The sequence below is a fragment of the Dermochelys coriacea genome, chromosome 1 (genome assembly GCF_009764565.3).
Source record: "Dermochelys coriacea isolate rDerCor1 chromosome 1, rDerCor1.pri.v4, whole genome shotgun sequence".
Lineage (NCBI taxonomy): Eukaryota > Metazoa > Chordata > Testudines > Dermochelyidae > Dermochelys > Dermochelys coriacea.
The window spans coordinates 240,204,848-240,231,884 of NC_050068.2; the positions used below are offsets into that span (position 1 = coordinate 240,204,848).

Consider the following 27,037-nt stretch of genomic DNA (forward strand, 5'->3'; position numbering starts at 1 on the left):
CTGTCTGGTCATCTGTGATGCATTTCTACTAGATTCTGTGTAAATCACCAGTAAAGTCTGCTGAACCTTAATCCTGCTGACTGATTTGCTTCTTATGTAATATGCCTTGTGATCAAGGCAAGGCAGGATACACGTGCACTAAACACATGAGGAATTCTTTATGGTGGCTGGCTGCTGGGATAGATCCTTCTTTCTCTGGCTTACAGACTCCGAACACTGCTTATTGCATTGTTACCACAAAGGGTCTGTCCAAATCCTAGCCCAAATTAAGCAACCAGGGAAAGGATTGTTGGCTACAGATAATCATGCAAAACAAAACACACACAAAAAAACAGTACTTGGTGCCAGAGCATTACAAGAAGTTGCAGAAGGGCTGTCTGATTGGAGCTCATTGCAAGAGCAGGTCCTAAATTACTGCACCATTAAGATAGAGATTTGAGGAACCTGGAAAGCAGAGTTAAGATCCCCACCCCCCGCCCCATTCTGTTGTATACACCACAATAGCATCTCAGTAACCAATCACACATGCAGCCATACAAAAGTATATGTTCATCTATAGTAAAGCACAGTAGTTAATTTGTATGATATGTGCATGGCATTTTGCATATGCAATTGATACAGACTATCAGCATGTGATAACACTATAATTCAGGTGTAAAACGTTGCAGTGGGTATCTTAACTGATATTTCTGTGCAGTGAATGACCTTGTTTTAACATTGAAATCTTCATAGTCTACAAAATGTCGGTAATAAGTGTACAAAACTAGTTGAAACAGAGAAAGGATTAGGGTAGAGACAGGTGCTACATACTGGAACTCTCAGTTTAGTACTCATAGCACCATTACTGGACTCAGATTACAAGACAGAATTTTTAAATTATTTCATTTATCTCCCAGGGTATCTAGATCTCATCCATTTGTCCATCCCTTTAACTGCTCATCTCTTTGTAAGACAATTTGTTAATGGGCGAAGGTTACATTTTTAAAAGGTTGTCACTAGTGCACTCTGTAAAATGAACAGGAAGGGCCCAAGCCTGTTCCTCTGACCTCAAAGGCAGTTCTGCCATTTACTTCAGTCAGAGCAGAATTGAGCCCCCAGATAACCTGATGCCGACAAGACAAAAAAAATACAAGAGGGTATATGTGAAGGGGTCCCACCTTACCACAGGTGTGCCTCATTGTGGCTAGGTCTAAGAATTAGATCTCATCCCATCCCATCAGTTGCTTAGGCTGAGGCCCCACCTACCCCCTGATGACTCAGGATGCTCCCCCTTAGTGACTTTGCCCTTCAGCCAGGTCACTATATAGTCTTCCTCTTTCAGGGAAACAAAAAAACCAAAATCACATAGGACAAGCTGATCATATACCATCTCAGGCAGTCTTTTGTTCCAAATCTCGGTCCAGCACCACTTTCCCCATGGCTGGTAGGGGAACATGGTTTGGCCACTCCAGGGTCCCTAGAACCAGCAATGTAGGTCAACTCGGTCTCAGACCTTGGTGCTGTTTCCCTGGGCATTTCCTATTCCACCTCTCTATCTCCCTGCCTACGTCTTGGCTTGCCCACAGAGCTTCCTCCACTCTCCATGGGTACTTCACCCCTCTTATCAAATTCCCTCCTCTTCTTCTAGGCTTCCATCTTGTCCCTAGGCAACTCCCTTTCCCTCTATGGCAGGGATGAGCAAACTTTTTGACCCGAGAGGCCACATCTGGGTATGGAAATTGTATGGTGGGCCATGAATGCTCACGAAGTTGCGGTTTGGGGTGCAGGAGGGGATGAGGGCTTCAGATGGGGGTGCAGATTCTGGGGTGGGGCTGGGAATGAGAGACTGAGGGTGCAGGAGGGTGCCCCGGGCTGGGATCAAGGGTGGGAAAGGGATCAGGGCTGGGGCAGGGAGTTGGGGCTTAGGAGGGGGTCAAGGGCGTAAGCTCCAGGCAGCACTTACCTCAAGCAGCTTCCAGAAGCAGTGGCATGTTCTCCCTCTGGCTCCTATGTGGAGGCACAGCCAGGTGACTCTGCGCACTGCCCTGTCCACAGGCACTGCCCCTGCAGCTGCCATTGGCTGCGGTTGCCGGCCAATGAGAACTGTAGGGGCAATGTGCGGAGCCCCCTGGCTGCCCCAGTGCATAGGAGGCAAAGGGAGCATATGCTGCTGCTTCCAGGAGCCGCATGGAGCCCTGGCATGAGTGAAGCAGGGCAAGCCCTGGACCTCACTCCCTGGCTGGAGCTTGAGGGACGGATTAAAATGTCTGGGGGGCCGGATACAGCCCGTGGGCCAGTTTGCCCACCCCTGCTCTAGAGAGTGACTGCAGACCTCCTCCCTATGGCCCCCTGCTACTCTTACTTCTAGCACTGTAGTCCTATCTCAGCTTTTCCCCTCCACCCCCTCAAGGTTTTATCTCCCATTAGGCCCTATCAATCCCTGGTTCTCTCCAAGTGCAGCATATAAGGTTAATTGGCATATTAACTCGCTCTGGGCTTGTGTGGGATGGATACAGTGCTGAATCCTGTACTTCTTACTCAGCAGAACCTATTTGGACGTCAGTGGAAGTGTAATATTCACTAGAATTTGGATGTTGGCCACTGGAGCTACAGAATGATGGAACCTCACACCAGCCCCCCACTCCTGCCACCTCTGAGTGTCACTGTGGAGCACAGCAGCCACATTTGGATACCTAATTAAGTGGCGTGGTTTTTTATTATTAATTATTATTATTATTATAAGCCATAAGTTTCCAGCAGCTCCTACAGAAGTCAGTGTATTCAACCCTTGAAAAATCAGGCCATTTGAGCCTAGTTTTAGGCACCCATTTTTAAAAATCTTGGCATTGGGATACTAGCATAAAACCCCAATTGTTAAGCTCCGTAAAACTGAAGTATAGAATGCCCATATAAAATCCCTAGATAGTACCGACATATTTAATACACCTCCAAACATATTTCTGTAACTGACTTTCCTTCTGGATTAATTTAAACTGGCTCATCTTTGTTCTTGCCCTGGATCCTGAAAATATTATCAAATGACATTCACTCAAAGCATGGCAGTTTGAGAGACACAATTCACTATGGGCCTGATCCTCTGAGGTGCTGAGCACCCTCAAGTCTCACCATGATTAGAGACCTGAGCACCTTGGCAAGACAGGGCTATGAAAATAATTAATTACACAGCATGGATCAAATCTATGTGTGACAGCAACATGTAGTATTTCCCCATTACAATTCAATGGGTTCTGCTGATAAAGTATGGGAACTATGTTGTGTGCCAAGTGTCTATTTAGTGCTATTTGTGATAAATTTTACAGGAGTACCAGAAAAACAAAATTAAGACATTAAAATTGAGAAGGAAAAGGAGGAGGGGTTACTCGGTATCAAAGTTTTGCCTGATTAGCTTATTCTTTCCACAGATGCTTCCTGGAAAAAGTTTATTTAATAAGGGCCGGAGATGGGAACCTAGGCTCTAAAAAACCCCCAAGGAATCTGAGATTCACACCATAATATACAGCAAAGGTGTTACAGATAAGACTTCTCTGATGAAAAACAAACAGGAAGGATCAGATATGTTTTTAATTTCTTACTTATTCGATTCAGTTTCTGCTCTACTGAATTATTTGCTTTTTAATAGAAATGCTTTGTAAAATCTAGCATATCATGTTCAGACTAAAGTTGTTCCATGTGCATAAAACACTTCAGGATAGACTTGATCTCATTTAGGACAAAGCAAGTCCAAGTAACTGCTGACTAAATAAAATTTGCAGTGAAGTCAAAATCAGGCCCTTGGATTTGAGCTTTGAGTGCAGACAGGAAGGTAGGAGTAGCTGGAAAAGCAAACAGGAAGGTGGAAGATAAAGTGCTGTAAGGGGAGTTTGCTTTATCTGTAAAAGCTTCTGTTAGCAGTTTTTCTGTCTTCAACTCCCTTAGAGCATACTGTAAGTTACACTTGTTAGCATATCATGTATGCCAAATTGGTGCAAGGTGCAATACTCTGCCATGTAAACCAGCTCACTGGTCTACTTGTACTTTGTGTGTAATTTACACTGCCATTTATATGGCTGCTGAATTTGGCCTGGAGACTTACATGGAAGGAGCACCTGTTAATACTGGCACTGAACTTGGCACATACATTTTTAGATTAGGGGCTGGCTATGAATGTTGGATCAGCAGCAAGACCATAGTTAAGGATGAGTCAGGGTTTTCAGTGTCACAGAAAATTATGTTCTAATTCTTTTAGAAACAAGAACCTGAACTATAAAGGTTATAGGTTTGAAGAAGCTCTACATTGTTATACATTTGTTTTATACCATTGACTTCTATTTTTAAGCATAAATATTAGGGCTATCAAGTGATTAAAAAAGTAATCACGGTTAAACAATAGAATACCATTTATTTAAATATTTTTGGATATTTTCTACATTTTCAAATATATTTTATTCTGTGTTGTAATTGAAATCAAAGTGTACAGTGATCACTTTATATTTATTTTTTACTACAGATATTTGCACTGTAAAACAAAAAAAACGTATTTTTCAATTCACCTCATATAAGTACTGTAGTGCAATCTCTTTATCATGAAAATTGAACTTACAAATGTAGAATTATGTACAAAAAACCCTATATTCAAAAATAAAACCATGTAAAACTTTAGAGCCTACAAGTCCACTCAGTCCTACTTCTTGGTCGGCCAATCACTCAAACAAACAAGGTTGGTTACAATTTGTAGGAGATAATGCTGCCTGCCTCTTGTTTACAATCTCACTTTCAGGTGACAACAGACATTCGCATGACACTGTTGTAGCTAGCATTGCAAGATATTTACACGCCAGAGGCGCTAAAGATTCATGTCCCTTTGTGCATCAACCACCATTCCAGAAGACATGCTTCCATCCTGATGACTGGTTCTGCTTGATAACGATCCAAAGCAGTGCTGACTGACATGTTCATTTTCATCATCTGAGTCAGATGCCACCAGCAGAAGGTCGATTTTCTTTTTTGGTGGTTCAGGTTCTGTAGTTTCTACATTGGAGTGTTGCTCTTTTAAGACTTCTGAAAGTATGCTCCACACCTCATCCCTCAGATTTTGGAAGGCACTGCAGATTCTTGAACCTTGGATTGAGTGCTGTAGCTATTTTTAGAAATCTCATCAGTACCTTCTTTGCGTTTTGTCAAATCTGCTGTGAAAGTGTTCTTACAATGAATATGTGCTGGGTCATCATCAGAGGCTGTTGTAACATGAAATATATGGCAGAATGCTGGTAAAACAGAGCAAGAGACATACAATTCTCCCCCCAAAGTAGTACAGTCACAAATTTAATTAACGCATTTTTTTTAAACAATCATCATCAGCATGGAAGCATGTCCTCTGGAATGGTGGCCGAAGCACAAATGGCCACATGAATGTTTAGCAAATCTGGCACATAAATACCTTGCAATGCTGGCTACAAAAGTGCCATGCAAATGCCTATTCTCACTTTCAAGTGACATTGTAAATAAGAAGCAGGCAGCAGTATCTCCTGTCAATGTAAACAATCTTGTTTGTCTTAGCAATTAGCAGACTAAGTAGGACTGAGTGGACTTGTAGGCAGTAAAGTTTTACACTGTTTTGTTTTTGAGTGCAGTTATGTAACCAAAAAATCTGCATATGTAAATTACACTTTCACAATAAAGAGATTGCACTTCTGTACTTGTATAAGGTGAATTGAAAAATACTATTTCTTTTGTTTACAAATATATGCACTGAAAAATGATAATCAAAAATATAAAGTGAGCACTGTGCACTTTGTATTCTGTGTTGTAATTGAAATCAATATTGAAAATGTAGAAAAACATCCAAAAATATTTAATAAATTTCAATTGGTATTCTATTGTTATACGTGCGACTAAGATTTGAGTTAATGATGTGCGTTAACTGCGATTAATTGACAGCCCTAATAAATATGTCATAAAACAGGTCAGAATATAGATCTGACTCCACAGTATCCATTTTTTGGAATCTGTGACAATTTGGGGAATTTATGTACAACTTATGAATTCTGGTTGATCTTAGGAAATTGTTCTATCGTTGTATGTGAAATTCACCATTTGCTGTCATGGTAAACTCTTCCAGACTTGGTGCAAGCATAGGTCATTAGACCTTTAATGGTCACCTATTCAGATAGAAGCACCTAGGGATAATCATAGAATATCAGGGTTGGAAGGGACCTCAGGAGGTCATCTAGTACCACCCCCTGCTCAAAGCAGGAGCTATCCCCAACTAAATGCGATCGTTAAGCTTAGGAAAACCAGTTCAACCAAGTTTGTCTGAAGAGGCTGGAGTTTAGAGAGTGGAAAATCCTGATACAGGAGAATGAAAATATCACATGTTAAGCCTGGGTCTTAAAAGCCACAGAGCCTGAGAGAACTCGGAGCAGACTCACAGAAAACTTAAGTAGGAGTGCGCAACTTGCTTTCATAGTGTAGGAGACCAGTTTAACTGTGGGACCAGCCAAGGAAGAAGGAAATTGGTTGCCCAGGGGAGACAGAGACTAGACAATTCAGAGGGGAAGCTATGTGCGGGGGGGGGGAGAAGAATCATGGATTTGCACCTATACTGATGAGTGCTCAAGAGTGGGGAGGAAACTGAGGCAGGGAAAGGTTAGTTATGCTTATTATTGTCTAGATCAGTATATTTCCTTGTGCTAGCTAAAGTAAACAGAGATTGGGTTTTGAGAACTCTTTCAAAGCCTGCAAGTCTATTTGCTTTTCAACTCTCATGTCCGTGAAGAGGTAACAGTAAACCCAGACTGCTGATGAGATTGCAGGACTGGAAAAGGGTGCGGTTAAGCCACTGGGAAATCTAGCAGCTCAACCTTGGTCCTGGAGGCCCACGGTTGCTGTGCCATATGGTCCGCATTTCCATGAAGGGGTAACACACAAGGCCCATGTCTAAGTCTTGGAAGTGAGCCAGAGGGTCCCCACAGAGAATCAGGGCTGCACCCTACCCAGATCGAGAAGCTTGAGAGCACGAGTCCATCAGCTTGGAACCCAAACAGCAGCCTGGTGAGCGTCCAGCAGAGGGAGCTTCACCAGGGCAGAGTGACAATTTATTTGCAAACATGCAATAGGGAGTTGGGCACATCCTCAGAGGTACTAATTCTCATTGAAATCAATGGCAGTTATTAGGCACCCCCACCAGGGCTGCCAAAATTGCATTTCAAAAATATATGATGGGAGTATCTCTCAGGGGGGAAGAGACAGACGGGGGGGGGAAGTGTTTTGGGGTCCTCTTAGTCCATCTGACACCAGGACCCAGAAACCTGCCCAGCTGGCCTCTCCTCCTTCCTACTTGGCAGGAGCTCCAGCCCTTTGCCCCAGCTCCCTGTGCAGCTCAGGCTCCATCAGCTGTAGGAAGGGCCCTCCTGCATCCCCGAAAGCCCTGCCTCCTAGGGGGGGACAGGGGAACCACTAAGAACTTCAAGGAATGAAGCAACAAATGAACTCCGACTGCTTTATCCCTCAAGATGTGTAGAGCTACCTGCAAAAGGGGAAGCAGTACGTAGAGGAGGGGATATCAGATAAAACACAGCCATATAGATTTACAGTAGTAAGGGACAGGCAATTTTTTTTTTAAAGGGGACATTCTTATAATACAGAACTAGTGCCCAAGTACCTTTGAGGAGCTGAGCCCTGTAGCCAAATTTCATCCCCTAATGAGTACTGTATGTGTTAAAAATGAGCTCCAATGTGTATTTGGTGTTTTTATGCATATGGGGTTGGGGGGATGGGGTGTAAGCGATATGAAAGATGCCTGACATGTTCTGTAACTGTGATGCTATGAAATTGTAAGGGAGAAAATGTATGTTATTTGAATAGGTGGTGATCTAAGGACTTCTGTTCAATTATTCATGGTTTAGGAAAGAGATCAAAACACTATAAGCTGTTTGGGGATTTAAGGAAGATATTGTTCTTTTTATTATGAAATGTAACAGGGCAGAAGAAATTCCAAAGATAGATATCAACTTTACACTGTCCCTTTGCCAACATTGGTTAAAATTCACTTTTAAGAGATGTCGCTGTTAGAATTGAAATAACTTGTAAAACAACAAAACCACTGATTTTATTCAGAACATATTTTGTTCCGAATAATTTGATTATTGGAGCTTGTGTGTTTCCCTTTTAATAATGTACTGAAAAGAATGAATTAGTGACACCATGTTTTTCCTGATCACACCATAATTTCTTATGTATATTTTTATAATAAACAGTATATTTTAAATTATAACCATGTATCCAGCTAAAGGGAATAACCTTGGCCTGCCACATATTTGACAGACAAATCACCATTATTTGTCACTCTAGTCACCACTCAAGCACCTGCAACTCTAACTGAACAAGAACATAGCTTCCCCTTTGTGCAGCCAGTAGGACCACCACCAGGACTGCTTCTCAGACACCACCCATACCTAGAGGCTAAGATTTAGTCACAGGTATTTTGTTAAGAGTCATGGACAGGTCATGCTCAATAAATAAAAATTCATGGCCAGCGACCTGCCCATGGCTCTTACCCCATCCCAACTAAATCTCTACTTCTGGAGCCAACTGCTCTGCCGGCCCTGGAGTCAGCGGCACCAACACCTGCGGAAGTCATGGAGGTCACAGAAAGTCCAATAAATCCACAAGGTCCATGAGAGAAATCACAGCCTTACGCATACCTAAGGAGAGGGATGCTGCCGCAGAGCATTGGCTAGCAGGGGCAGCTGGAGCTATCAGGACACTGCATTCCTTACAATTTACACTCACAGATAGGCTTATTGTAGGTGTAGTGGTCCCATGATATTAGAGAGACAAGGTGGGTGTGGTAATATCTTCGATTGGACCAACTTCGGTTGGTGAGAGAGAAGTTTTCGAGCTATACAGAGACCTGAAGAAAAACTTTGTGTAGCTCAACAGCTTGTCTCTCAAAGATATTACCTCACAATGTATCCTATTAGTTAAGACATTACATTTAGACCTTTTATCTTACTGACACCATTTTGAACCACTTTATTGTTACATCCTTATAAAAGGATGACCATTTATTTATCCCCAAAGAGATGTTCCAGGTTGTCCTATATATTTTGTAATTAAGGGTTTGTTTGAAAAGACTAATGATGAAATTACTGCTTTTCCCATTTCATACTTTGCCAGTACTTCTCTCATTCATTATTCTTTACATAGCTTATTAAAATGATCATTTGTAGCCTATATTTTTCATGTCTCACACCTCTTAAAACTTCAAAAGTTTTCATGATCTCTTGGAATATTTCAAAGCAGTTGATAAGGACTATTGTCTTATTGATCAAAATCTTCCTTCATCTCCTTTTGAAATGTGAACATTTCAGAGAGAAAATTGCATTTATAATGGACCCCTATGAGTTACACTTGTATTTTCTCCCTCTAAAGTTCTGCTTGGAGAACTGTTCCTCACCTAAACCGTGTTTACCTGCACTGCTCAAATAAATTTGTTAGTCTCTAAGGTGCCACAAGTACTCCTTTTCTTTTTGGCTTCTATATCTTTCTGCCCACATGCTGTACTGTTCTGTTTTCGCTGCATGGGGAGAGTTTCTACAGCTGCTTTATGTTCCTCTTTTTGGGTCTGTGATATCATTATGGTATTCTAACTTTTCTTCCCCTGCAAGTGAACTCTCATGGAAAAAAACAGATGAAAATGTTTCTAATTAAATTTGTACATAATGCGAACGTGTCATTGTGTACTTTTAGAAATAATTAACCATTCACATGTTTATCCATTATAAACATTTTATTGATTTAAAAATAATTGGCGCTGAACACTGTTTGATAAATGAGCACTTTGTTTAATGGGGACTAGCAAACAACTTGTTTCTGATGTAGTCCAGAAAAGTGGTCATCTTTTAGACCCTTCCATGGTGCAGTTTCTGCCCTTTTAATCTAATCCAGAGGAGAAGATAATTAGACAGCTCCTTTTCACTGCATACAAAGAAATGGTTTTTGAGTTGACCAGTCACAAAGTGTGTTAGCCCCCTTGTGGGCATGGCACCAGTTCAGCATGTAAATGTGACTTCACTACTTTATAGTGCCTTCAACTGATAAGTTATTTACTCCGTCCTAGGATTGCAAAAAAAGAGCAAAGGATCAATTGTACTGACAGCATACTCTGCTCGAATAAGGTCCAGCTGTGCTGCTTTGGGTTTGTACTGTGGCAAGTTGCACCATTTCTTTTCAAAGCATCATTACTTGTTCCTCTATTCAAAAAAGAGCGCACATGGAGAAAAAAAAAAAGGAAATCACAAAAGTCCAGCTCTTTTTCATGTGCATTGTGCGTGCACTTCTTACAAATTGGAGAGGACTTTCTGAATATTTACCTTTTATTTTTAAAAAGTGGAAATTGTAGACGAGTCCCTATTCTGTTTCCTGTTGCAAAAATATGCCATTTACAAATTTTAGCCAAATTTATCTGATTTTTTTTTAAAATAATCTGAAACGTAAGTTTTCATTACTATTTTTGATTCTCATGACACAAACTTTTCCTCCAAAATAGAAGAGTATATATATTAGGGTTGTTTTTGTTTGGTGTTTTTATTAAATCGCAGTTAACTCACACAATTAACTCAAAAAAATTAATGATTAATCGCACTGCTAAACAATAGAATAACAATTGAAATTAAAATATTTTCACTGTTTTTCTACATTTTCAAATATATCAATTTCAGTTGCAAACAGAATACAAAGTGTATAGTGCTCACTTTATATTTATTTCTGTTTACAAATATTTGCACTGTAAAAAACAAAATAAATAGTACTTGTATGAGGTGAATTAAAAAAATACTGTAGTGCAATCTCTTAATCATGAAAGTACAACTTACAAATGTAGGAGGTTTTGTTGTTGTACTTAACATAACTGCACTCAAAAACAAAAAAAATATGTAAAACTTTGGAGCCTACAAACCCACTTAGTCCTACTTCTTGTTCAGTCAATTGCTAAGACAAAAGTTTGTTTACATTTATGGGAGAGAATGCTGCCCACTTCTTAATTACAGTGTCACCTGAAAGTGAGAACAGGCAGTCTCATGGTACTGTTGTAGCAGGCGTTGCAAGATTTTTCCGTGCTAGATGCGCTAAAGAGATTCCTATGCCTCTTCACGCTTCGGCCATCGTTCCAGAACACATGCTTCCATGCTGAATGATGCTCATTAAAAAATAATGCATTAATTAAATTTGTGACTGAACTCCTTGGGGTAGAATTGTATGTCTCCTGCTCTGTTTTACCTGCATTCTGCCATATATTTCATGTTATAGCACATAGTCGGATGATGACCCAGCACACGTTCATTTTAAGAACACTTTCACTACAAATTTGACAAATGCAAAGAAGATACCAATGTGAAATTTCTAAAGATAGCTACAGCACTCGACCCAAAAATCTGCCTTCAAAAATCTGAGAGAGATGAGGCGTGGAGCATGCTTTCAGAAATCTTAAAAGAACAACACTCAGATGTGGAAACTACAGACCCCAAACCATCAAAAAAAAAAATCAACCTTCACCTGGAGGCATTGACTCAAATGAAAATGAACATGCGTCAGTCCACACTGCTTTGGATTGTTATCAAGCAGAACCAGTCATCAGCATGGACACATGTCCTCTGGAATGATGGTTGAAGCATCAAGGGACATATGAATCTTTAGCGCATCTGACATGTAAATATCTTGCCATGCCGGCTACAACAGTGCCATGCAAACACCCGTTCTCACTTTCAGGTGACACTGTAATTAAGAAGCGAGCAGCATTATCTTCTGCAAATGTAAACAAACTTGTTTGTCTGAGCAATTGGCTGAACAAGACGTAGGACTGAGTGGACTTGTAGGCTCCAAAGTTTTACATTGCACTCAAAAACAAAACAGGGGGTTTTTGTACATAATTCTACATTTCTAAGTTCAATTTTCATGATAAAAAGACTGCACTACAGTACTTGTATTAGGTGAATTGAAAAATACTATTTCTTTTGATTTTTACAGTACAAATATTTGTAATCAAAAATAAAGTGAGCACTGTACACTTTGTATTCTGTATTGGAATTGAAATCAATATTTGAAAATGTAGAAAACCATCCAAAAATATTTAAATAAATGGTATATTATTGTTTAACAGTGAAATTAGTTGCATCATTAATCTTTTTAATTGCACGATTAATTGCTATTAATTTTTTTAATCGCTTGACAGCCCTAGTATATTAATGTTGATTTGAACAATATTGCTGCAGTTTATTTAGTGTTGCATAATAAAACCTCAATATTGTTTTATTATATTTTGTGACATGTATATCCAGTATAGAGCCATAAAACACATTTCTAACTTCCACAGTCTGAAGAACTGCTTTTCATATACCATACCTAGAAAATGCCTCCAAAAGTACCTCTGACTTCAAAAAGGAAAAAAATTCACACCAAAAATATAGAGCAGGGTGGGGAGAAAGAGGGAGACACATGAACAACCTGATGGGAATTAGGTGCAGTTATAGAAAGTTAAAGCAGTAGCTAAGTTACTTGGGATACCTGGCAGAGACTACTTGAAGCTTTTGTAGGGAAGTTTAGATATAGTTGTTTTTTTTTTATGCAAACTCCCAATTTAAATGATCTTGAATGTTTTCAGTTTCTACTTTGATTGGAATTAAGGAGGGGGAGATGTGATTCCGTAAAGATAAAAATATGAGCCACAGGGCTACAGTGTCATTCTCACTCTCTCTGGCCCAATGAATATTTAAGTATTTGTACACAATGGAACAGCTCCAGCATGAGAGATTGGGTGAGCACTGCTCCCGAATACCTCCCATCCCAGGGGTTAGGACAATCTTCTTGGAGATGAAGAGACCCAACTTCTAGTCCCTGCTCTAGGGCAGGCAGAGTGAGGATTTGAACCCAGGTCTCCCACATCCTGTGTGTGTGCTCTAACTTCCGGGTTAAAGGTTGTAAGGGATGGACACACTTAAGCACCCAACTCCAGGAGAGGGTTCACAGCTGTGATTGCTGAGTGGGGAAAGGTGTTTTCCTCCAGCCAGTGCCTAACTCCCTTTAAGGGACAAGGCTTAGGCCACACCCCTCTCCAACATTTCCTATTGGCTAGTTTAGATAGCTCCCAGCGTCAATGTACTGGCTTCTGTAAATCCTTTTGTAGGCATTTAACTCTCCCCACATCCATTATATAGGGAACCTGGGCACCTAACTCAAGATTGTTAATTCCAGTAGGTGGCAGGTCGCTTAAGTCCCCTTTGTGAATCCCACCCTATGTCATTTGCCCAGGGTCACATAGGACATGAGTGATGGAGCAGGAAATTAAACCCACATCTCCCAAGCCCCAAGCAAACATCCTAACCACTACAGCATCCTTCCGCTCATTGGTGAGAAGTTCTTTCAAAAAATCTGGCCATCATACCAGAAGAGCTGCTGTATACAGAGCACTTTAGAAGATCTATAAAGAAGTCACAGAAGACTATGTCCTAGGAGACCATTTCAATAAAGCGTACATTCCAGCTAATTCATTGTGGGAAATCCCTAATATTTTTTTAAAAGCATTTCCTTTCGGAATAATTTGAGGGTCTACCCCTTCAGAATTATTGATTCTGACATTTGTTTATGGAGAGAGAAACTTGCCTGACTGATTTGCATTAAATTTTAGTTCCGCAGAACATAATACAGTATATTAAACAGAAACAATGCCCATTTAGAATGCAAGTATGTATAATTTGTATGTTCTTTTCAGCCAAAAATGCAAAATTTGCCACCAGCACCTGTTCCTTATTATTTTGATCAGCACAGAACTCCAACAAGCTAAGAAAAATAGGGTGACCAGATATCCCGATTTTATAGGGACAGTCCTGTGTGTGTGTATATTATACATCTCTTCTAACTATATGTTCCATTCTTTGCATCCGATGAAGTGGGCTGTAGCCCATGAAAGCTTATGCTCTAATAAATTTGTTAGTCTCTAAGGTGCCACAAGTACTCCTGTTTTTTTACTGGATTATGGACAACTATAATTCATCCCCTGTACAAGCCAATTTCATTAGGCCAAATCTGATATCAACTGGCCAGTTTGATAATCAAGGTGAAATGCAGGGAGGGATTGGCAACACAAAATCCACTTTCCTAGATAGGAGCAGGCCACACTGAAGTCATAGAAGGTAAAACAGCAAACCTGTGACCTTATATTATATTGTTGTTACTAAATCTGTATGTGTGCGCGCGTGCGTGCCTGGTTTGTCATTGATATTTACCTTCTGGCCAAGAGATAGTCTGTCTCTCTCTCAGATATTAAGCAGCCTCTGTATCAGTTGCCTATGGGATGGATTTATAGCTTCATGAAGGATAGAGAAGATTCCTGGCTTCCAGGTGATGAAATCATTTGAGCCAGAGCTAATCATGTGACATAGGAATCACTGGATATGAAATTTCCAGTATCAGAAGAAAGTGGCAAGTCTCGATGTGAAAGATTCTCCTAAAGCTTTGGTCTAGTGAAATAAAGACTGTGAAAGTCTCCATAAGACAGATTTTATGTTTCTGTAGTTTTCTGACATAAGTTTAATGTTAACGGTTATTCTAACAAAATGGATAACAGTATATTTCACTACAGCTGGAATTTCTCTTCTTGCATACCTGTAAAGTGTTCCTCTCACATGCATGCACTGAAACCCATCAAGTTCACTGAAAACCGTAGGAACTGAAACTCATGAGTTTCACAACACACTAACAAGCAGAAGGTTTCAGATGGGTATATTTAACCCAGAGACAATATTGTTTTGCATTTACTGCAGAAGACTGGGAATCAGATTTCCTCAGTTCTGTTTCCACCAACCTCTGCTAAAGGCTCACACTCACCTTGGACAAGTCCCCAGAAGCAAAAAACACCACACCACACCCCATAAAAACCACCACCACCACCCACATGCATGCATCATTAGATGATGCCTCATTTTTGAAGTGCCCAACCTGAGATGTATTGGACCTAATTTTCAGAGGTGCTGAGTACCTGCAGCTCCCACTGACTTCAGTCGGAGTTGTGGGTGCTTAGTGTCTCTGAAAGTTAGGCACAAAATGTCTCAGGATAGGTACCCAAACACCAATTATATATACACCTCTGCTGTCTGTGCAGTCCCTCCTCTAGAGCAACAATTATTTTGTCCCATCCTTTCCTACAACAAGCAGAGTTAGCTGGGTATCATTGACAAGTGTCTTCTTCCAACATGAATGCTTCTCTGCACCCGTTCCCCAGCTCTAGCTTTACAGCCCCCACTTGTAATGGAATGCTAAACCGTACTATACTGTTCAGCCACTAGGTGGCAATGTGTGTAAAAATCTTATTTAAGCAAATAAATAGCGGGTAGCAGATCAAAGCCTGCTCCCTGTGAATGCTTCCTGCAAAGTGCTGAGTCATACTTGCCTTCAACAGGCTCAAATAAATCTACTGCTGGGCTCACACTCCAAGGCTACCCCACAACTCCTGCAGTTTTATTTAATGCCACCCACTCACAATCAAGGGACCCTGCTTTGACTGTTGACGCTGGATAAACGTAATTTCAAACCATCCAGCCTTCCAGAAAATGGTACAAAGATATTGCTCCTGTAATATTTATCTGGCTTTGACTTGTGAAGTTGGCAGTACATTTGGAAAGAGGCAACATGCTGCGTGGTAATTATTTAGGTCTTTCTTACAATCCATTTATTCAACCTCAGAATCTAAGTCACCTTCATGTGACTTGTGACATTACAGAGCCTTGTTACCTACTAGAACACAAACAGTGCCTTTGGGGTGGGGAGGGGGGCTGGAACATAACTTCCTCTTCCAACATACACAGAAGAGTGTAAAATTATGCCTTTAGTTTGCTGAGCAATCTAATCATAATGCTTTTGCTCCACCTGTTGTTCCGTTGCATTTCTGCAAGGCAATATGTGGTTGCAAAGTTTGAAAACCAAATCCTGAACCACAGTATCAATTCCGGTAACAGTGGTCTCAGTATTTTTAAGGACTATGTGCTAGATCTTCCACCTAGCATACCCACTCCTACCCCAGCACGGATGCTGCAACCTGCCAAGAGCACGCAGTGAAGCAGAGAGAACCACAAGTTAGAATAGCAGTGGCCTCTGAACCTTAACTAAAATGCTGCTTAAGGGGCACCATAAAAGCTGTTGGAGCATGACAAACATCTGTCAGGCAAGCATGCTTTGTTTAACTGCGTTCCATTTTACAGTTTATTTTCATGCATATAAATACAAGCCTGTTCAATAAGGTTGTCCAGCAGCAGCAGAGGATGGGTGTTGCTTTAAATCAGGGATTGTCAAACTTCATTGCACCGTGACCCTCTTCTGACAACAAAAATTACTACACAACCCCAGGAGGGGACCGAAGCCTGAAATCTGCTGCCCTGGGGGGGCGGGAAATAAAGCCACAACCCAAACCCAAGCCCTGTCCCCTAGGCGAAGGGACCAAAGCCAAAGGGCTTCAGCCCCACACAGGGGGCCTGTAACCTGAGCCCCACCAGCCAGAGCTGAAGCCCTCAGACTAATCTAACACCAACCCTCACAATCCCATTAAAAAGGGCTCATGACCCACTTTGGGGTCGCAACCACAGTTTGAGAACCACCATTTTAAATGAATAGCCTTTATTTTATTAAAATAAAGCACATCCATTTTAGCACTAATAGGAATCTCAGCATTGTCTATTAAAATTGTAAACTCTTCCAGGCAGGGTCTGGGTGCTACCCTGTATCTGCACAGCACCTAGCACAATGGAGCCCCATGCTTGGCTGGTCTTTAGGCACTACCGTAACAAACATGATTAAGTCATTTCTCTGCTGTTCTGCTTGCTCCTGTGACTGGAGGGGATTTCTAAGCTAGCACTAAAGTACTGCCTGGCAGTGTGATTGTTGCCCCACAAAACAATTTAAATCTAGAGGTTTGCACTCACTAGGGCTCATGCTCCTTCCCTAGGAGTGGAATCTCACCTGGTGTGGATCGGATCCTCCGGGCAGCAGTTTGTTTTCTCCCAGTGCCAGAGAGGTGGGGAAACAAATGACCCAAGCTCAGCTGATGGCAGGATGGCTCTGGGGAAAGCAAGCGAGCATAGTGAGTGCCAGGCTCTGAGACCCTCACTCAGTTTCAAAGCCTGGGCTCCAGCCTGAGGCAGGACTGTTTATGCTGCTATTTTTAGCCCCATAAGCCCAAGCCAATTGGCCGAGGTTTTGAGACTCAAGATTGCAATTGCAGTCTAGACATACCCTCAATAACCTGCAGGCTGGGTTAGTGCAGTGCGCTCTCCTCTGACATACTAGAACATAGTGGCCGCCCCCTTCGACCAGAGGTCACTCTGTAGCATGCTGCCTTTGTTTCCCCCTCCTTAGCCCTTTAAAAGCCTCACAGTTCAAAGATGGTTCAGACAGCCACCATGTAGGGTCCCACTTATTTAATCCTCCGATCATACTGGCCCTCTAGGACACAAGCAGTTCAGTGTTTCTCTCCTGATATAACCCAAAAAACCCACGAACTTGCACAGTCTTCATCCCAGCTGGCTTTTAGTCTCTACCCGGCTTTCCTGCCATGAGAGCTCTCTCATGCTTCTTCAGCTCCCCGCAAACTCAGGGCCCTGCAGACACCTTCTTACCCCCTGTAGCAGCAGCTACAGTTTCCAATGCTCCCCCCACCACACTGTCCTCCTCTTTTTATCCTGGGAGCACCTGATTCAACCCAGGTGTGGCTCATCCTGTACTCAGGGCAGGCTTAGCCCCAGGCTTTCCAGTTTATGGGATCAGCCATCCTATTACAGATACCCCACAGCCAGAGGGTCCTATATGCCATTACTCTGTAGCCTCTCTACAGTTCTCTAGCAGCATAAGTTAGCCAGGGAATATTCCTAGACAGTGTATGGGTGGCATAATGGCTGTTTCGCAAAGCCACTGACAACTCCAGCATGGGGTCATGGTCGGGAGAAGGGGGCATGGCCAGGGCACTGCTGAGGTCTGCTATTCTTTGCTGCTGGAATAGCGCCTAGAGCAGAAGTGGGCAAACTATAGCCCACGGGCCATGTCCAGCCCATGGGACCATCCTGCCTGGCCCCTGAGCTCCCGGCCACAGAGGCTCACCCCCAGTCCCTCCCCCACTGTCCCCCTCCCCTGCAGCCATTCAGGCAGCACAGCTTGTGCCCTCCCACCTTCCAAAGAAGCCTGTCCTGCCACTCTGAGCGGCATGGTAAGGGGGTGAGGAGGGGGGGGTTGGATAAGGGGCAGGAGGTCCCGGGGGTAGTCGGAGACAGGGGGCTGTTGGATGGGGATGGGGTCCCGGGAGGGCAGTCAGGAGACGGGGGGGTTGGATAGGGGATGGGGTCCCGGGGGGGCAGTTAGGGGTGGGGGGTCCTGGGAGGGGGTGGTCAGGGGACAAGGAGCAGTGGGGGGTTTGGATGGGTCGGGGGTTCTGAGGGGGGCAGTCAGGGGGTGGGGGCCAGGCTGTTTGCAGAGGCATAGCCTTCCCTGCCCAGCCCTCCATACCGTTTCGTAACCCTGATGTGGCCTTCGGGCCAAAAAGTTTGCCCACCCCTGCCCTAGGGGCTTTAGGTGCCAATATGCAAGTTAGAACATCTTGGAGGAATAGGGAAGAGTACAGGGATCTGTGGACCCTGCTCAGGGCTCCATCTTTCCCATCAGCCTCCAGCTACATATTGGATAAATTTGAAGCCCCTCTACGCAGCCCAGGGCCTCCTGGCAATCATGAATTGGGGAGCAGCCTGCATTCTCAGCATTCTGCCTGCTTCAAGGGGGCAGTTTCCACTATCCCAGCCTTTCCGGAGCCTCCATTTTGAATCCACCTCCCCAGTTCCTATCTCTGCTGTTGCTCAGAACTTTCACAAGCAGCAGCTAAACTGTCCTGATGCTTAAAGAGGCAAGGTGAAGTGAGCAGTTAACACCGCTCCAGCCAAACAGCCCCCCAACCTCATCATCAGCAGACAGCTCCCCACAGACCAGGACACACCAATCCAAAGTGGCACTAGACCCTGCCAGAACAACAGATGCAAAACCTGCAGACTAACGCCACATACAACACACCTTTCAAGTTCCATGGGTCCTACACATGTGGAGTACTTCATCCAGGACACTTACTGCCTCAATAGTAACTGTGTGTGTGTCTCAAGGTTCCTTCCCCACTCTGAACTCTAGGGTACAGATGTGGGGACCTGCATGAAAAACCCCCTAAGCTTATTTTTACCAGCTTAGGTTAAAACTTCCCCAAGGTACAAACTATTTTACCTTTTGCCCCTGGACTTTACTGCTGCCACCACCAAGCGTCTAACAAATATATAACAGGGAAAGAGCCCACTTGGAAACTTTCCCCCCCAAAATCCTCCCAAACCCTACACCCCCTTTCCTGGGGAAGGCTTGTTAAAAATCCTCACCAATTTGCATAGGACAACATAGACCCAAACCCTTGGATCTTAAGAACAATGAAAAAGCAATCGGGTTCTTAAAAGAAGAATTTTAATTGAAGAAAAAGTAAAAGAATCACCTCTGTAAAATCAGGATGGTACAGGGTAATCAGATTCAAAACAGAGAATCCCTCTAGGCAAAACCTTAAGTTACAAAAAGACACAAAAACAGGAATATACATTCCATTCAGCACAACTTATTTTATTAGCCATTTAAACAAAACAGAATCTAATGTATATCTAACTAGATTCCTAATTAGCCCTTTACAGGAGTTCTGAAGAGCATTCCTGCTCTGGTCCCAGCAAAAGCAACACACAGACCGAGAGAGCCTTTGTTTCTCCCCCCTCCAGCTTTGAAAGTATCTTGTCTCCTCATTGGTCATTGTGGTCAGGTGCCAGTGAAGTTATCCTAGCTTCTTAACCCTTTACAGGTGAAAGGGTTTTTCTTCTGGCCAGGAGGGATTTAAAGGTGTTTACTCTTCCCTTTATATTTATGACAGTGTGTGAAACCATGCTACAAATGAACTATCACAGAAAAATGATATGACAAAAACACTCTATATCACCTATGGGTGAACACTTCATAAAGCAAACACTCTATATATGACCTGTCAGTTCTCATCCTCAAAGGAAACCTGCACACTTTCAAACAAACAACCTGGGAGCTGAAATTCATAACTTTGCTTGATACTAAAAATCATGGACTGAAGAGAGGCACTGGATTTATGGCTTACTACAACAATCTATAACCCACTAAATCACCTCCCCAGATTTCTCTCTCTCTCCTTTCTCCCCTCTGACTAGAGAGGTATTTACTGGCCACTTCACCTTGAATGGTGTCTTGAAATGTGTTAACTACTTATGCTAAACAATCTATCCCACCTCATATTTAGCTGTGACACCCTGAGTATGTTTTCCAGACCCGAAAAGCTCTGTGTAAGCAGGAAAGCTTGTCTCTCTCACCAACAAAAATTGGTCCAATAAAAGATATTACCTCACCCACCTTGTCTCTAATATCCTGGGCCCAACAGGGCTAAAACAACACTACATGTGCTGATGTTCGTCAGCACCATTGCTGCCAGAGGAAACTGGGTGTGGATTGATATGGGGAAGAAACCAGCCCTGAAGACTGTCAAGACTCTGGTCAGTTTTCATTTTGCTGCATCTTAGGGTAGTTTTGAGCAACAGCAGCACTGCAGCATTCTGACTGTCAATTTAGGAAGGCAGCACTAATTGGATTGTACTCAGTTTGCATTTGGAAGTTACCTTCACAGCCTCAAGGGCTAGCTTTCATTTAAAAAACAAACAAACAAAAAAAACCTCCAACACTCCTAGTCACCCTTCTGAATGGATTTTTTCAAGCCCATGTTAAAGGTTGGCTGCAGTCAGTTGCCCTCACTGTTACCTTTTAGATCTAAAGCTGAGCAGGGTTCAGGCTAAGCCAGTGCTCAGATGTTCTTTCATTCTAAGTAATACAGGAAATGTTGTTGTTGTTGATACCCCAGGAGGTGCTCTTTCCTCTAAGTCAGGATTAGTACCATGCTGTGCATTGGCTAAGGATCACTGCTGGTGGTGCCAGCTTTCAGCAGAGTTCTATAGAGTTCTTGAGCACGTATACTCCTTAAGTCCCAGGGCACCTTTCACTTGGGTAGTGGCATGGCCAACCCTAGCTGGACCAAAAAAGAAAAAGTCATGAATCAGAATGACAATCAGGGCCAGCTACCCGAAGAGAACAGACAATGAGCAGTTAACCCATCTGATTGCCTACTGGATTATAGACTCAGACTTTAAGGTCAGAAGGGACCATCATGATCATCTAGTCTGACCTCCTGCACACTGCAAGCTACAGAACCTCTCCCTCCCCCACCCCGCACTCCTATAATAGACCCCTAACCTGAGTTACTGAAGTCCTCAAATCATGGTTTAAAGCTTAAAGTCACAGAGAATCCACCATTTACAGACAAATTCCTACTGTACTATAAACCTATATCAAGTTATTTTATGAAAGCTTGTAATCTTCTGAACTTAAATCATTATGAGGTATGTATATGGACTGTGGTTATGAATCTATGTCTAGTCTAGATAATACTTAGTCCTGCCATGAGCGCAGGGGACTGGATTGGATTACCTCTTGAGGTCCCTTTCTATGTATATAGAAAACTGTGCTCAATCTGTACAATTTTCACTACACATCACAGTAGAGAGGAACACCTCCCAAGCCAGTTCACACAAAATGAACAAGTACCTATTAATTGTGCAGGACAGGAAAAGACTCTGATGGACCGTTAATTGGAAGAAAAGGGATTTTTATTTAATATGGAAGTGTAAAGCCTGAGATTACACCTTTGTTTATTTGCTGTGTAACTTGTTTGTGTGTGCTCTCCTTTACCATTTCATCTGTGATTTTTGTATTACCCGCTTGGGATGAAAATAAATGCATCTTTTGTGCCAACTGTGTTGAGTGTGTGTGCCAAAGTGAACTGATAAGTGGGGATGGGGGGCAAGTTTCACACCTCTGGGACTGACGAGCAAGAGGGAAACGGTCTGAGCATCTGGTACTTAAGAACTCAAGGAGCATGGATTTGGCGAGACTAGGAATGGAAGGGTGGTTGTGTCACCCTGTAGAGTAACCATGCTGATGGAAGCCAGAATGAGACATTGTGCTTGTGGGCAGGCTACTGGTGTCAGGGAACAGATCCAAAGCAGCACAACATAAAGACCCCTCAAGGTTACAGAGTAGGCAGTTTCAGAATGCCTTCCTGTTTTGAGGATCACCCAGACCACCACAGTCAGGCCCCCAAAAATTATGGAATTGGCTTAAAAATCATGAGGGTTTTTGTTTAAAGATCACATTGAAGCTTTTCTTTGCCTTCTGGGTTTTCTACCTTAGAGTTTTATGCTGCCACCCTTCACCATGGTATCCGAGTACCATCCACGTAAAAATAGCCAAAGTCAACATGTGAAAAGCCTTTGTTTCAGATCTATGGGAACAATGTATGAATGGGGGGAGAGGGGAAGAAGTGAAGCCAAACCATTTTAAAGTTGTATTTTAGATGGTTTATTGAATTTTAAAGAATTTGCTAACTCTACAAGTAAATATTTACAAGTGTTGTCAACAGGATCACACAACAAACCACATATTTTAAACACATAAGCAAACCAACCATGCCTATGTCGTCAGTTGTGGAAATGCTGTATTTCCAGAGCTCTGAAGCTCGATCAAGGGAAAATGCATCTTCTAATCATGGACTGAGACGGGTCACTAGGCTGCTTCTCATCCATCCCTTTGCTGTAAGATAACAGAGCCTGTGGATCAGGCCCCCTTCCCCATGAATGCTGGCTTCTGTCCTCAAGTATGCACCCCACCCCCCATTGGGTGTCAATAATATAGTTACAAAGGATGCCAAGAGACCAGTGCTGGTAAGTGCTCAGAAACACCTGGCTTGGGCCTCCAATTTTTCCCCCCTATTGAGGGGCATTTTATAGCCCCCAGGAGAAGATCAAGGTCTCGGTCTGTTACTCCCTGCACTGGCAATGCTGAAGAGCATGGGTACTGAACCTTGGCGAGCTGCTTTGTCATCAAATGGAGTCTCAGCCCAAACAACTGCAGTCCAACTTCCTGCTGCACTACCACTGCCTCTTGAGTTAAGAGCATTGCAAAAAACAGTTCCATTTGAAACCATTTTCGATTTGCCCCGCTTGGCTGGCTGCTGAACCTAAGGTTTCTGAACATTTACTCAGCACTTTCCCTCCAACCCTTCTACTTAAAGGTCAGGTGTTCCTAAGATCAGTGTTCCTTTCCCTTCTGCTGGAGAACATGAGACACAGATATCTAGCCCTGACCTTGTGTTATATGAAAAGCCCGCAGAGTCTGGCTTATTTATCAGCATTCTGAGCATTACACTGTAGCTGCAGCATCTCAAGTTCTCAAAAATTCCTATGTTGCACTGCTTTGGCATTGCAGTATGGTAAACAGTCAAGAGCCATGCTCTGGCCTCAGCTCCATGTCCATGAATCCCAGTTGGTCAATGGGAGTTATGTGTATATAGCGGAGGGCAGCATGTGGTGCCGGTAGTCTTGGTTGCAAAACTATACTAATTATTCTCTACAAAAAATACTAGATTACCCGTATTTCTTTTCACTCCCCCACACCACATTCAGACCCCTAAGTACATATCAAACCATATGGATGAGGGACTCCACTCCTGCTGAAGTCTATGGTAGTGCTGCTTCATGGATGTCTTTACCAGCACAAGTGTCAATTGTCACACCAAAGAAAAAGCCATCTTAGTGATGGGGCTCTTCAGTATGGCTATGGAAAGTGAACATTCACCGATGGGCAGCCAACGTACTGATGCTACCGTGGAGGAGGAGATCATTTATGACTCAAACACCATATTCAGGTGAATAATATATACAAAAAAAACCATACATCAGGCTGTAGGTTGCTTATCAATGTCACAAGTATAGAGGTTCTCATCTAGTGCACAATACATTTGAGGATTAAAGTAAACTGACTTCATATTTTAGAAAGAGAAACTATCTTAAAAACAGGAGAGACTGCCACCAGCCCCCTTTTGCAAGTGCAATAGAAACAAACAAAAAACCTAGGAGTCCAAATGCCATTCATGTAAAGGAAAGATACCCAGCAATATGGTCTGTTACAATCAGCATGCTTTAGTGACACAAGCTACTACTATGCTCAGAAAGTCAGAGTGCTAAAGAAGTGCAAGGCTGCTCAATTCGCCAGGAGGCAGTCATTTTCTTGAACCTATAAAAATCCAATTAAAAAACAAGCCACTCACTGCATACAGCTCCATGTGAGATTTTTTACAGGCATTGCACTCAAGGAATTCACAGTTGTTCCCTCGCAGTCATAGCTTGGCTGCACTGAAAAACAAAGGGCAAAATTCTGCCTTCAAATTGGCACATGCAATTTCCGTTGAAGTCAGTGGGGGCTATGTGCATCGGAGGGCAGAATTTGGACCACTGAAAGAGTTCAGTTACTGGGATGGATTCAGATTTAAGCTACAGCGGTTTTACACTAGCACAAGAGAAACTAGAGTAAGGCTCATAATTTCCTGACAAGAGTGCCTGTAAAAAAAACCAAGCACAAAGTTGGGGTTTTTTGGTTTTTAAAAAGGAAATTAAGACACCACACACTGTAGTGGGTAGTAGAGATAAGAGGTTCACCGGAATGAATTCAGAAGTAAATTTTAACATTCTCTACTGTTTACAGGATCACACAATGAAACAGCTATATTTATTTCCTGGAGTAGCACTGCACATACATACACTACTCACCATTACAATCTCTCCAGTACTGGCTCTTGCAAGGAGTTAATTTTGGGAACACCGTGGTAATCTCACTTGAAAAAATGTTTGTAAAGAGTTCAGTGGAGACCACTCTCTAGCCCTTATCTGGAGTGCCACAGAGTGGTGAAAGTGGGGAATTTCAAAGGTTTGGATCAGGCCCTATTCAAATCAAGTCAGTGTTATCAGTGACTTTAATGGGAGTTGGATCAAGCCTGTAGATCCTGTTAAGTGCTTGAAACCTATCCGGGTTACTTGTTCTAATTAACGGCTATGTCCATGACAAGTCTGAAGTTCTGTTCATGCACTAACCTCTTTGTGCTCCTTGTTTTGAGGGCTAAAGTCTGCTGAATTACATCAGTGAAATCCCACGAGGTTTGCATGGGTGTGCATGCATGTGTACATATCCCATGAGCAACCTGGTTGCAGGAGTGTCTTTCAATGGGTGGTTTTATCACAGGGGTGCCCGTCGTCTCCTCTCTAGGAGCCCCATTTCACAGTTGGGAACTGAGGCACTACAGGTATGTTTACACAGCCTGCAGAAGCAAGCTTCCCAGCCTGGGTCAACAGACTCAACCTAGCGGGGCTCACACTAGCGCTCTAACCCTTCTCCCAAGTCTTCAGAGCCCAAGCCACCCCTTCCAAGTGCTGTCTACAGCACTATTTTTAGAGCACTAGCATGAGCCCCATGAGCCTGTGTCTGTTGACACAGAAGGCTTGCTGCTGTGGGCTGTGTCAACATACCCAGAGAGGCTAAGTGACTTGTCCAAGGTCACACAAAGTCTGTGGCAAAGCAGGGAGTTGAACCTGGTTTCCCTCGTCCCAGGCCAGTGCCCCAACCACTGGGCCATCCTTCACCTATCACTGGTGCAACCTAGCAGAATTTAGCCCTAAAAACTGGTTTTGAAAGCAAGGTGAAGGGGGAATGGTAGAGAGGCGACTTCTTCCAAGCATACCCCACTCCCTTGTGTAGATAGTAGGATTGTGCTTCTTCTAGAACAAAAACTAGCCTTGGAAGAGTCAAGCCGGAAGAGTCAAGCCACAAGATACTTTTTTGTGCTTCTAAAATGAGCTGCTAGCAAAAATGCACTCAACCACAGCAGCGTCACTGCAATAAGACGACCAGAGAACTGCCTGTAATGTATACGCTAGTGCTACAGGCAGGCTTTTTAACAGGTCTCCCCATAAAGAACAATCTAACTGGCACTTTACTACCTAATACTTACTTTTTGCAAACTGGGAGCATTTAGGGCTTGTGAAAGTGAGTGACCTCAAATGTTACTGGGAGCCAAGTGTTCTGCAATGCAAGCTTTCCCCACAGAGCTGTGCCAATACTTCTTAATCCTGACCTGACCTGTAATATATCCTACCATATTGCTGGCTTGGGCCTTTCTTTAGCAAAGATTTGTGGCAGACTTTTTTCTGCAATTTTATGGTGTCCTTACTACTGCTTAGGATGAAATCAGCCACCTCCTCTTCACCTGTAACCCACACTGGGATTTGAATTCTAGTCACCAAAGGTGAAAGGCTGCTCTACTAACAGAACGCATAACTAGCGCTCCTAATTAATATTTAAAATTAACAAGCTCACAAAGTGCAACTTAACACTCACAAAGCACTACTTATTACCACACACACACACGAGTGGGGGCAGCATCTGGAAGCGTTATTTCTTCTCAACAGGTTGGACTTTCCCTTGATCTTCCACTTTTCTGATGGCAGCTTGGACAGCCTCTTGATCACCTAGAAACTGGTGATGGCCAAGAGGGCGCAGATTCTCATCGAGTTCAAGGAGCACAGGCACGCCAGTAGGGAGGGTAACATTAACTATATCCTCATCGGAGATGCCTGCAAAAAGAGAACACAAAAAACGCCACACAGTTAAACCCAGCACCAGGCAACCTCCTGCCTTGAGATTGCCCCCAAGTATCTCCAAAGACGTTGGTCCACATTCTCTGCTGTGGCAGCGATCTGTTCAGCTAAGCAAGGAGTTGAGGCACAGGGACCATTATGGCTTCTTGATTATCTGCCGGGCTCAACCCTAGCCCCAGTGCAGGTTAGTGCTAATCTATGACAGCTGGCAACAGTTCCTAGGAGACTCTCAGCCAGCTAGAGCATGATATGGAGGGGTGGCATGGGAGCCAGCTAGACACACACTAGGTACTTCCCTTCCGTGACCCAGAGGGGCCCTCAACGCCAACTGGCAAAGTGCACACCATACCATAACTCACATCAGGCTAGATGCACTGTGTAGGATGTCATATGCAAACTGC

The 27,037-nt window shown here is 43.0% G+C and overlaps 1 protein-coding gene across 16 annotated transcripts in view; it reads right to left on the bottom strand.

Annotated features, from left to right (window-relative positions):
• BPGM (bisphosphoglycerate mutase) overlaps positions 1 to 27,037 on the bottom strand; it is a 127,163-nt gene that overhangs the window by 69,841 nt on the left and 30,285 nt on the right. For 11 of the 16 annotated variants that reach the window (XM_043517380.1, XM_043517363.1, XM_038421811.2 and 8 more), the window contains one exon: positions 22,486 to 26,612. In XM_043517380.1, coding sequence (XP_043373315.1) covers positions 26,431 to 26,612 — 182 coding nt within the window. In that variant the 3' untranslated portion in view covers positions 22,486 to 26,430. Of the gene's footprint in view, positions 1 to 16,983; positions 17,083 to 22,485; positions 26,613 to 27,037 lie in introns of those variants that run through there. The other 5 variants (XR_005295607.2, XR_005295606.2, XR_005295613.2 and 2 more) reach the window with 3 other exon arrangements.